At 48.3% G+C, this 12,123-nt stretch overlaps 2 protein-coding genes across 4 annotated transcripts; one reads left to right on the forward strand and one right to left on the reverse strand.

Moving 5' to 3' along the window:
• Nucleotides 1-1,007: 1,007 nt before the first annotated feature.
• hacd1 (3-hydroxyacyl-CoA dehydratase 1) lies at nucleotides 1,008-6,280 on the reverse strand. Of its 2 annotated transcripts, XM_076047392.1 has the most exons (7): nucleotides 6,123-6,280; nucleotides 4,278-4,395; nucleotides 4,135-4,153; nucleotides 3,950-4,038; nucleotides 3,482-3,603; nucleotides 1,802-1,980; nucleotides 1,008-1,296 (listed from the first exon to the last, which is right to left on the reverse strand). In XM_076047392.1, the coding sequence occupies exons 1-7, from the start codon at nucleotides 6,239-6,241 to the stop codon at nucleotides 1,214-1,216; spliced, it is 729 nt and encodes a 242-aa protein (XP_075903507.1). In that variant the 5' UTR covers nucleotides 6,242-6,280; the 3' UTR covers nucleotides 1,008-1,213. The 2 variants fall into 2 exon arrangements, with proteins under 2 accessions (XP_075903507.1, XP_075903508.1); XM_076047393.1 differs by lacking the exon at nucleotides 3,482-3,603.
• On the forward strand, nucleotides 5,786-10,644 carry LOC142902384 (transmembrane protein 236). 2 transcript variants are annotated; one of them, XM_076047389.1, is made up of 6 exons: nucleotides 5,786-5,810; nucleotides 6,037-6,149; nucleotides 6,599-7,519; nucleotides 7,770-7,842; nucleotides 8,634-8,757; nucleotides 9,420-10,644. In XM_076047389.1, exons 3-6 carry the CDS (start codon nucleotides 7,248-7,250, stop codon nucleotides 10,175-10,177), a joined length of 1,227 nt encoding a protein of 408 aa, XP_075903504.1. In that variant the 5' UTR covers nucleotides 5,786-5,810; nucleotides 6,037-6,149; nucleotides 6,599-7,247; the 3' UTR covers nucleotides 10,178-10,644. The 2 variants fall into 2 exon arrangements, with proteins under 2 accessions (XP_075903504.1, XP_075903505.1); XM_076047390.1 differs by lacking the exon at nucleotides 5,786-5,810 and having other exon boundaries at nucleotides 5,891-6,149; nucleotides 6,602-7,519.
• The last annotated feature ends 1,479 nt before the right edge of the window (nucleotides 10,645-12,123 follow it).

Below are 12,123 nucleotides of genomic sequence, written 5' to 3' on the forward strand. Positions count from 1 at the left end.
GACTGCACGTGGCTTGATTGAAGGGTCACAACAAATGCTCAATCAGTTTTGTAGAATTTAATTTATTGACATTTGCACGACAGTATTTTCACATTTGTTGATTTTTTTTCCCCCCTTGAAAAAAAAACAAAAACTTTCTTTCTGACACTGACTATTGGATTCTGTCTACTCACCCAGATTATTAGCAGTACTGGTGCTGCTGTATGACACTGGGCTTTGCAGCTCATTTGTTCACATTTCCTCTCAATCCTTTCCACATGCGGTGCTCCGACCTAAGGTCGGATCCCTTCGACAAGCTCACCCCTCGGCTGCACACAGACGGATGCGATCCTACCAAAGCACCTTCAGGTGGAGGGAATCGCTTGACGTCTCCATCGACACGGACTTCTTCACAACAAGCAGGAGAGCGACTGAAGACTGCGAGTGCTCCACACACAAAAAAAGAAGTCTTGAATCGGTCCGTAGAAAACGCTAACGTTTAAGATGCAGTCTTGTGATTCCCAGGCTGACGCGGTAAACATTGAATGCGGCAAAAAAAAAAAAAAAAAAAATGCAGAGGCTGAGCCGCAAGCATGGACACTTTTTAACTGCTCATTTTTAAAATGCGTCGCTTGCAAATGTGGCAAGGCAGCAACACGGCAATCACAGACAAAAGAAGCGGCACGTTGTCTAAAAGTAGATTTATTGTTGAGGTATGATGGAAGTGTGAATAATCTCTCCTTTTTGAAATAACTTACAGTAAAATTCCTGCAAAGGATTAAAGAAAGAGGAAAAAGAAAAGCCAATTGTGTAGGACATTGTGAAGGAGGGAGGCCAGTGCGATCGTGTGTGACACTGTGTGTGTGAGAAGGTGCGGCGAGGCTGACGGGCAACTCAGCATCTCTCCGCCGAGACACACAGTCAGAGCCACAGCCTCAGCGCTGGGACTGTAAACAGGTTTTCCGTTGTGACGGTTTTGGGGCGGCTCTCGATCCCGGAGCCAAATACTGATGGTGGTTTATTGCGCCGTACTGGTGAACTCCTCCCTTGCTGATAAGCAAACGGGTGTTGGCTCCCCTCAAACATCTCATCAGGTCCCATGTGTGCAAAAAAAATAAATAAATAAAAATAAAAAGTGACAAAATGGCAGGTGATGAAGCGGCTGGTTGGGCGACGTTGAAGCTTGGGCGGCTCAGAGGAGAAAAAAAAAAAAAAAGCATTACGTGATGGCTGCCTAGTCATCCTTCTCCACTATGACCTCCCCGTGAAGCACCCTTCTCCTCTGCCGCAGCATGTGGAAGTAGAGCTGAGGAAACACTGGGGGGGACACAGACAAACACATAAAAAACAGGTTAAGGTCCTCTACTGATGTCTGATTGTGTCACGAGTCACTTCAGACAGACATTCAAACAGGTTATTGCAGCGATGCCATGGCCTCCGACAGCATCCATGCGCATTCAGTGCACAACCCTGACCTCTAGTGGCCAGATTGTGCAATAGGCTTTAGACTTTAGACAGACTTTATTGATCCTCTTGGGATGACTCCCTCAGGGAAATTAAAAATAGCACCTTCAAATTTTTTCGCAAGGAAGAAAACGTGTTGGTCAACAAAAGCAGCCGGCAACATCACTGTGGAAATTTGATTGCCAAAAAATTTTCACTGTCAAAACCAGAAATATTTCAGTTTGAGTTGTTCATTAAACAAACCAATGCTGGGCCTTTGAAATACATTGGAACAAGATTATCCAGTGTTGTTAATTCTTTGCTCCCAGGTTGTCTGCGTCTTTGTCAAATCAGAAAAACAAAAATCAAGGCTCCTTACGTGGGATGTAGGACAGCATGACGATGATCAGACAGTAGTAGTAGTCGAACGAGACGTTGTACTTGTTGGGCAGCCTCATGGAGTACATCCCCGACCTGCGCACGAAGGGCAGAGCGGCGTAGATGGTCATCAGCTCGCCGATGACTCCCAGTGGGTACAGGATGATGAAGAGGTTGTATCTGCAGAGGGGAAGGAGACAGGAGGGGGGGCCTTAGCGGCGTACAGCGAGACTGTCACATCTGCTGTCGATTTTTTTAACACATACACACATACACACACACAGACATGCTTTTCAGTTGCTCGCCACGCTCAATTGACACTTCAACGCGGGTTTAATGGGCAAATTCACGATGCGTGCACCCAGAGTCTTCTCTTTCGTCCAACACTGAATGATTCTTTCCGCCTGAGCGGAGGAAGCAGCTGAGGGCCGGGTGGAAGTGATAAATCAGACTCCACCTGTGTGAGCCAGGTGTGAACAAAGGCTGAGAGCCAGTGGGAACCAGAGTGAGGAGCAGGAGTCTTTCTTTGGGAGAGAATCAGAAACTAACATTCAGTTACTCAAGACTGAACTGACGGGGAAAAACAAACTATTTCATAATAATTGAAATCAAATCTGAGCGACTGGAAAGAAAACTGATTTTTGGAAATTGATTGGTTGGAAGGCTTTGAGGATTTCCTGCTTATTTGGACCCGAACTGCTAAAAGAAAGTCGTCAAAAGCTAAGTTTCTGCTCTTCTGTCCTTCACTCCCCATGCGTGGCTTTCACCCTCAGCTTTCAGCCAGTGTCTTCTAACAAATCTGCTTCCTATTGGGACAAAACATGGCCTCTGTAGCGCGTCACATACCATGACTCAGGTCCAAAGAGATAGTGCATTCGACATCAGTCGACATCAGCAGTCGACATCACAGAAAAAGGCCCTGTGGGAATTGGAGGGGGGCAGTGGGACTGTCCCGGCAGAAGTGAGAGAAATGTTGGACGAACATTCCATGACCAAAACAGATGGTCCTAAAAAACGGGGCCAGCTGAACATGAGCCCTCTCAGTGAGGAGGGGGGTGAGGCGGGGGGTTAGGGGCTGGCATCTCCTCCACGCTTTAAAGCAAGATGTGAAGCATGAGGAAGGGCCGGCCGGCCGGCTGGTGCAGTTTTCTCACAAAAAACAACAACAACAAAAAGCCATGATGTAAAAACCAACATGCGAGGAGGAGCCAATGCAGTTGTGATTTAAAACAGCAGGGAGCGCCAGTTAAAGGCTGAGGTTGGATGCTGCTGCAGAAGAAGGGCTGGTTTCCTGTTAAAGGTCCAGTGTGTTAAATTTCTTCAGGAATTTTGGTTTTGAAGGAAGCCCCTCTTCATATTTAGGCCCACTGAGCAAGACCCTTATTGCTCTATGTATATTCTCATATATAAAAATAATAAATCAAGCCAAACTTTATACACTGGTCCTTCGCATCAACGTTATGTGAGCACAATGTTAGCAGTTAGCCCAGGCCGCAGGATGTCCGACATGGTGCGACCTGTCCGCATGCTTCCGTGTGTTTAAGCTGCACAATATTTGACACACAAGCAGCTGCACAGCCCCCTGATGCAGAGCCGGTCTGGATCAGAACCGGTCTGGATCAGAGCCGGTGAGCTTGTGCACAGTGGGAACGGCCGGAAAGCGGGCGACGGCTCCTCCAACCTGGCCCATTTGACGAAGTACGGCAGGTGGTGCAGCAGGCTGAATGTGTAGTAGGAATATCTGGTGATCTCGGTCAGCGTCCACACGACCAGGAATAGGATTACGCTCTCTTCACTCTGGATCTTCAGTCGAGTCAGAAGGGACAAACACACACACACACACACACACACACACACACACACACACACACACACACACACACACACACACACACACACAGCCGAGGGGAGAGATGATTTACCTGACGCCTGCTGCTGCTGTTGCTACTGCTGCGTGCTGACACGTGAGAGCAACAGCAAAACTACAAAATGACTTTAGTTCGCATGAATGCGATGTAATGTTAAAAAGCATATTGGCCTCCAGAATAGAATTCAAATTTCAAGTGTGTCTGCAAAGGAACTAAGGAGGTAATCTTTTTTTAATAAATAAATAAATAAATAAATAAATAAATAAATAAGTGGCAGTCACCTGTCTGATGCTGTTGGTGACGAACCAGACCATGAAAATCCGCGAGCACACTTGAACCCCGGTGACAATCACAGACGTCCTCACAATTCCTACAGCCAATCAAGAGAGGAGAACGCTGAAAGCTGCCGAGGTGCCACCTCAGAATCAACGACGACACATTAACAAGGCGAGTGGTCGTCACTTACCAATGGCACAATGTCCCACCTGGAAGACAAGACAGACAGACATCTGCTCATTCAGTTGTTTTTTTTAACCTAAAGTTAAAACTCAGGGTTTTAAATCACATCTCGTGCACCACTGTCCACTCCCCACTATGATGTCCTCTTACCTCGACCAAGGCAAAGGTCTGGAAAAACTTGAGTGTCCTGGCTATACTTCTGTACAGACCCTTGTGTGTTCCCTTCTGGATGTAGAAGCGGAGCATCGCCATGGCCAAGACCAGCCACCTGCAGGAAAACACAGGCGGCTTTTACAGTGAAGCGGCACTCAGTGGAAGTAGGTTTGTTTCTTTTTGACAATAAAAAACAAAAAAGCTTCACTGAAGGAATACCAGATCAATTGCTGAAGCTAAACCCCTGTATTTCAAAACTAAAAAGTCATGACAAGAGGTGTCACCAGAAAAAAAAACACTGTGGGTGGTGGGGGTCAAAGGTCAACCTCACGACTCCTCGCTGCAGGAACCAAAGCTTGTGCACACATCTGTATCACTTGAAGTTGTCTGTTTTGGTTCCATGGCAACAATAATGGTTAGCCTGATAAACCCCCTCATGCATCATCATTCAGCAGCGGCCAGGTCTTCCATCTGAGCCGTCTATATTTCTCAGCAAACACCGAATGTGCGAGGCCGAGGCGGCTAGAATGGATCACCGCGAGCCCTCGTGGATATTTATATCAGAAGTGAGAAACTGATAATATATCATATAATTAGAATTGCCGACCGTCCCTTAAAATACAGAATCGTCCATACGGGACGGAGGTTTGTCCCGTATTTCTGAGTTGTCTGGAACATAAATTTATTTTCAATGCAAACTCACGTTTGTTTCCATAGAGTTTGCGTTCAAAACCATAATCTACGTCGCTGCAGGCAATACCATGACACAACCCATTCACTACAACTGTGTACTGGCTGCGTAGCTTGCAAAGAGCAGGATCGCCTGTTCTTTTCAGCTGCACTTTGATTGTTGTGTAAAAATATGTTCAACTGAAAGAGTTCAATACAATTTACGCATCATTTCTAATATATATTGTTAACAAAGCAGTTCAAACTATGTGAACCATATGCTTTTTTTGAAACCCTATTTTAAGTTATGATTTACCACTACTGGCGAGCCGCTGGCCTGTGATGGTCAGGACCACCGGGCACTGCGGGAAGGAGGCCTCATTTATTTTTCAGAATAAAAGTTGGCAATGCTACACATCGTCCTCATGTAGAATCTATTTAAACTGCCACATCTGTCCTGAAAGCAGCTGTCAGTGGGGAAAAAAAGGATGCTGAATGGTTAAAAAAAAAAAAAAAAAAGAGGAAGAAATACACAAAGCCAGAGCAGCTCCTGCCTTGATGTTTCATGGCACAGCTTGCAGTTTCACCTGCAAAGGTTGTGTTTTGATTTTTAAGAATTTGTCTGGGGGCAGAAATATCCATGACAATTAATGCTAATAACATGAAATCTGCTCATAGGGCATTTCCCCCCGTGCCTCCCTGGAGCTCCAGTGTCCGCTCCGGCTATACTTATCACTGCAACTGTCGGGAGCCGCGCTGGGCCTCGCCGCTGACACCACGCACCGCGCTGCACTCAGCCCTATTTGGACACGGCTGCAGCGCCAGCATGTCACCGTGCCCGCACGTCATTCATTGACTGAGGTAACAACCACTTCAACGCTTCACCCAGCCGTCATTTGTGTTTTCCATTCAGTCCCCCCACCACCACCACCACCACAAATACAAAGGAAAAGCAAAGTGAAGCTCGGCAGTAGAATCGCGCTCGTGATCCGAACCCAACAGGCGCTTTATCGCCTGGTCCTATAAACAGCAACACACGCCTGCAGCTCCTCGGCGGCTCCTAACTTACATCTTTTCTTATTAATAGGCAGCCGGGCAAAGAGGGGGAGAGGGCTGCTGGCCCGGCCCGGCCCGGCTCGGCTCGGTTCGGCCCGGCGGAGACGCGCAACTTACCCGGCGGTCATGGCGATGTTGTAGAAGGTGAGCCATGCGGTGGCGACGGCGCTTTTGGTTCTCTTCTTGTTGTTGTTTTCCTTCTCCTCGACCGTGCCGTCCTCCTCGCTGGACGCCATGGCACCGGGGGGCAGGCAGGGTGGAGAAGTCCGGGGAGGAGGGGTGACAGCTGGGGCTGGGAGGGGGAGGAGGGCGGGGGTGGTGGGTAAGGGTCCGACCACAGCACCACCACCACCACCACCACCCCTCCACCTCCACCCCCGACTGGCCCAGATCTCACCACGTCATACATCTGATACCAGTGACACCATTATTACTGCTGCAGATATTTCCTCAATGCATGCAGCTGATTACCGGTATCTTTATTTGTTGTTGTAAACATGGCAGACTTTGCTTTTAAAGGACCCATCGTGCAACTTTTTGTCTCCAGAACATCGCAGTGTTGACGTTAATCCTTATTTCTGACTTTCATACAGCAGCAGTGCCAAGAGGTCGGCCCTGATGGACTGCAAAATTAACAAAGCAACAAGAGGTCATGTCATTAGTGGTCGGCGTTTGGACAGAAAGGGAGTGAAGTCCTCTTCCCTGACGCACCACTAGATGGCGAGCTGTCGTCATGATCTCGCACTCTGTGGCTGTGGAAGCAGTGCTTTGGTTTCCAGCCACCTGCATGTTGTTGTTGTTGTTGTTGTTGTTGTTTTTACTGTTTCCTGGTGTTCCCCGCTTGTGTTGACTGCACATAAAAATCAACCTGTTTAAGCAAATAACACATCCAACCTGATTGGTGCTTCAAATGAACCACGTTGGGCGCAAGAAACGTGGCCAAACTTTGTTTTCATCCCCGTCTGGGTTGCAGGGCTCTCGCCCTGTGTGGCCGTCACGCCAGAGCAACACAATGCCGAGTGCAGTGTAAGCAGTTGGGGCAGCAGGGCGCCGGGGCTGTGCTGCGGTGTGGAAAGTGCTAGTGGAGGCACACAAAGCCCCCCGGGGCCGAGGCCCGAGCAGCCCTCAGAGGGACGGGGGTCGCCTCACTGCGACAACACACCCTGTCTCCCTCCCTTCTTTCTCTCTCGCTCTCTTTTTTTTTCCTCCGGAGGGGGGGGGAGCCCGGGGGCGACGTTGGCCATGGGCTCAGGCAGGACCCTGAAGTTCGCCCTGTGCGAGGTGCTGCAGTTCGCCGGCCTGTGCGTGCCGCTCTTCATCGTCATGCAGCGCTTTGCCAGCATCGTGGCCCGGGTGAAGGCCTCGGCGCAGCCCCCCAGCGACGGCAGCACGGCCTACTGGCTGATCGTGGCCTCCTCGGTGGCCTACATCACCTCCACGGCGCTGCTGGTGTGGGTGCCCCTCAAGTACATGGTGTTCATGAAGAAGAAGTTCCTCACCGGCAGGAAGAAGTGGTGAGTTACTGCTGCCGTTTGACCTGGTGGAAGGGGGCGGGCGGCCAGGAAAGGCAGAAATGCAGGCCCAGCTTTTGTTTTCAGCTGTCAGCAGCCCAGCGCAGCTCTGAGTCTGAACAGGCCCGTCGAGCTGGTTGGTGGGACGCGACTTGGCTGGCGAACGCCATGAGTTAGCAGGTCCTGCAAACGGGCCGTTATCTTCCTTCCTCACTTTGTTTTTGTCTTTCCTCTTCTTTTGTCTTTGTATCAGGAGGCCTGTGGCCCTTGTGTATGTGATCCTGTCCACATTACCCTGCTTTGCTTTCCTCATCGCCAGCTCTGAGGTACAGCATGCACCGGATTTTGTATTTTGTTTTTCTGTTTTTTTTTTTTTCATGCCACCCCGACATCCACTCTTCCCTCACCGTGATGCTGCAGCTCGCTGTTGTTGCCCGATTAAAATGACAGTTGTTCTTGCAGTTTATTTTAGGAAACCATTCAAATGGTTGGATTAGACTGGCTGACCGCTGCAACCTGGCCTTTGTGACCAGTAGCTTCTCCTCTACTCCCGCAGTAGAAGATAAACGAAGGTGTTGATCTGTGAGGAGCGTTCAGCTCGTAGCGGCAGGAACAGCAAGTGTTGTGGATAAGGAGCTGCTGATAAGCAGACTGGCCGCTCTTCCTGTCGGCTCTAACCTTGTCAAATTATGTGTCCATGAGGCACATTTTCACTTCCTGTTGGTCGCAGACCTTGGACCCCGTTTGATGTTTCATGCGGGCCCTTTGTAGGGCCCGACGTGACCTTCGGGGCCTTTTGCGAAACTCTTGTGTATTAGATGAGAGCCATAAATTCTGGCCAAAGAGACCGGCTCGTCTGCTTTGGTCTGCGTCCTGTTTGAACAAAGTTCTTACTCAGGGAAATAGCTGGAAGAGCTGGAAGTGACATGACATGAGATCAGGAATGCTCGGTGCGAGTGCTCCATCCAGGCCCTAGACTGATCTTCAAGCCCTACTTCTTCAACTATTATTTGCTCTATTTATGCAAAGTCCAGTTACAGGCTAGAGACACATCAATAGAACAAAGTAAAGTGAATTAATATTGCAGAAGCATTAATTTCCACATGTGTTTGCACAGGTTCAGATCAATAACAACTTGAAAAACGACACCTTCACAGAGCTTCCAGTGTCACTCGTCCTCTTCTCGCTCATCTGCATTGATGTTGTGGAGAGGATTCGCCAGTGCAGACTGACTGGCCAGGGTAAGACAGCACAGCACAGCACAGCACAGCACAGCACAGCACAGCACAGCACAGCACAGCCATCAGCCTCTAGTGGGTGTCTCTCTAGTGTTGGCAGCTTCACATTGCTAAACTTCGCGGTTACATGTTTTGGCACTTCTTCACCCAATGATTCAGCGAACCTTTTGCTATTTGACTTCTTGCCAGTTGTTGATGCAGTAGCTGGGAAATGAGTGAGAAGTGTGCCTCCCCTCACTTCCCCCGCTGCTTCTTGTAACTGGCCGCTGAATTGGCAAAAGTGCGTGTTTTTCTAAAGCGCGGCTGCGGGATAGTTGGACAAAAATGCTGTTCCAATGTTTTCCCTCAGCAAATCCTTGAACGTGATTTGTGACAGAAAATGCTTTATTTCGAGGTTCGATGATTTGGTTCTGCATTACTTCGATCCAGCAGAGTCATTTGCATCCAACACTGTTGATTCCTGTTGCTGCCATGCAGGCTTTTCGATGAAAGGCTGGTCGGGAATTAGACAAAAACCAGTAACAGACAGATATTTCACTAATTTTCATCCAGATTGATATTGAAGATTGTCATCCGTGTACCTTTGTTGTCTCAAAACACTCATGATGTTCAACACTGATGATGCACAAATGCAAAATATAACCAAACTCCACTCTGGTTTCCAGCCAGTGACGTGCCCAGAGACACCGACATCCCCACCACCGTCCTCACACACGTGGAGCCAGTCGCGCCGGTGACACCAGTGGCACCAGCGGCACCAGTAGCACCGGTGACACCAGGGACTCCGGTGGCTCCAGCTGTGCCGGGGCCCGCTGCGCCCGGGCAGGCGGCTCCGGCGCCGGCTCCAGCTCCAGCGCCGATGTCGCAAAGAGCCCACCAGCTCGCCGACAGGAACCAGAACGGAGCCAGGACTCGGCCAGAGGCCAACGGGATGGTCCCGGGCCTGCCGGAGAACCCTGGGCGACAGCTGAGTGTCTCCGGGTTGAGCTCAGGAAGCTTGCACGCAGACTACCGCCTCCCGGAATACGCCTACAGCGGCCCGCTGAGGTTCCTGTGCGCCAGCGACGCCCGGGCTGACGTGTTCGTGGACAGCTTCATGTTCTGGATGGACACGGTGGAGATGGTGAGGGTGGCCGGACATCCCCTGGTCTACTATTCGGGCTGGGTCTTCCCCATCTACATCTTCAGCTACCTTTCCTGCCTGCGGGTGGTGGTGATGCCCCACAGCCCGCTGCTCTCCTCGCTGGGCGTGGCCATGCAGGACCTGCCCTTCTTCTTCGTGCGAGTCGGCCTCATCGCCTTCTTCGGTTTCGTGACGCCCATCCTCTATCTGATGAAGAACCTGCTGGTCTGCCTGGCCTTCGTCTACTTCAACTTTATGACCAAGCTGAGGATCTTCAATACCGAGAGAATGTACTTTTGAAAACTCTTCAGGATGATGAACGATGGGAAATTTAAAATCAAGAGACAAACGGTTGGATCAGGGTCTTGATATGATTTGGGAGTTGCACCAGGTCCTTGAGTTAAAATTGGTGCCACTGGTCCAGTGAGTCAGCCAGTAACAACTCTGTATTTAGCTCAACAATATCCAATATTTCCTCTTCTTTTCCTAACAGACAGAAATAGCCCTCTGGTGTTTCTTCTTGCACCTATGAATAAATCAATGACCAATATATTTGCTAAAGATAAATCAAGACTAGCAAATTTGCTTCTATAGTCATGATGAGATTTTCTTTCTAGTTGTGCAGACAGCCTATGTTGACACGAGCATGCTGTTGCATGACACCCCCCTACTCGACCCTCTAAAAAAAAAAAGCCATTACAAAAGACTGATAACACAGTGTCAGTTGTGGTCCAGCTCTGTTTGCTGCAAACACACTGAAGAAATGCTGGTGCTTGAGCCGTGTGCACGCAACATTGGGACTGCCTGAAGGCCAGTCGGGAGCTCCAGGGGCATTATTGTTGTTTTATAGATTATTTACCTTTTGTGTTGGTGAAAAACTTATTTTTAACCCCTCAAAACTCTTCTCCAACATGGCTCTTTGGAAATGTACCTGTACCGGTGTCTCGTGTGCAGACTTTCTTTTTTTAATTAATCAAAATAAGTGCGGTGAATGTTTAAAAGCAGAAATCCATGTTATTTATAGTCGGATTATCTTTGCCTTGTTAAATAACCGAAAGAAAACAAAAAGTGTGACCTCTGAAACATATTTTGATAAGATTAATAAATGACAAACATACAAATGTTTGAATCAAGATTTTTTTTTTTTGCAGAGAGCACAGTAATATGTGCTGTATATTTTATTTTTTATTATTTTCCTCCAACTATTCAGCAGAATTTGTCTCTGCCTACAAAACTACAGTAACAGTCAGGAGGCACTTCAAATGGTAGAAGGAGGTCTTCTCATCAAACGGCTAAAAATAAAGAAAGAAACACAAAAGTAAACCAGTTGGTCTGGCAGAAACAGAGACAGACCTCAAACTGTAACCCTGATTGTAACCGGAGAAGAGAAAACAAGGTCATTTTTTTTCTGCTTTTGAGAAGACGGAAAGCTTTGATTCCGACATGAATCTGAACAGCAGTGTGTGTCTTTAAACAGCAGAGTGTGTCGGTGCGAATGCCAAACCAAATTGTTCCCAATTGAGACCCCGACTGCCAGGATCTGCTGCTGAAACAACAGCAGCAGCACAATACGATACTCCTCTGAACTGTATCACCGTTTCTGATGAATTTTCTAAAAAAAAAGAAAAAAAAAGAAAGACAAGCTGATTTTCTCTCAGCGTTTTGCATGCCATCAGCCTTTTCTTTTCTCTCTCCAGGCTTTCTTCTTGCTCCGCCGCTGCTGTCCGTACCCGCTGCACGAGGTTACAGTGTGCAGATCTCCACTTGCTTCCACCCATAGGAAGCAGGATTTCCTGTTGTCATTTCTTTCTATGGACTTGTATCATCGTTGCTGCCCCTCTCGACCAAACTCTCGACAACCTCTTAGGGACGACTATCTCACAAAAACTATCGACTACCCCCCCCACCCCCCCCACCCCCCCAGACCATATTCAATCATTCAATCAAAATCTGTTTCGATCAAACTGTGTTCACTGACCAGGCACTGACTGGAACAAAGCTTTTTATGATGAGAAATATCAGATAAAGACAATATATTTGTTTTTAAAAGGCTTCTTGGGATTAATCACATTCCAAGCTGCATCCAAAGCCTTTGTTTTATTACCACTCTCTTGTCCTGACATTTTATTTTCCACGTCCTGCCCCCTCGGAAAAAAAAAAAACTCTAAGAAATTGTGGAAGCTGATGGAATTTGCTGTGGTTTGTGGAGCTCCCCATGTGACAGGATGTCCATCGGTGAGATTAAG

Source organism: Nelusetta ayraudi, unplaced genomic scaffold (genome assembly GCF_046127955.1).
Source record: "Nelusetta ayraudi isolate G7.1 ecotype Tasmania unplaced genomic scaffold, CSIRO-AGI_Nayr_v1 ptg000094l, whole genome shotgun sequence".
NCBI lineage: Eukaryota > Metazoa > Chordata > Actinopteri > Tetraodontiformes > Monacanthidae > Nelusetta > Nelusetta ayraudi.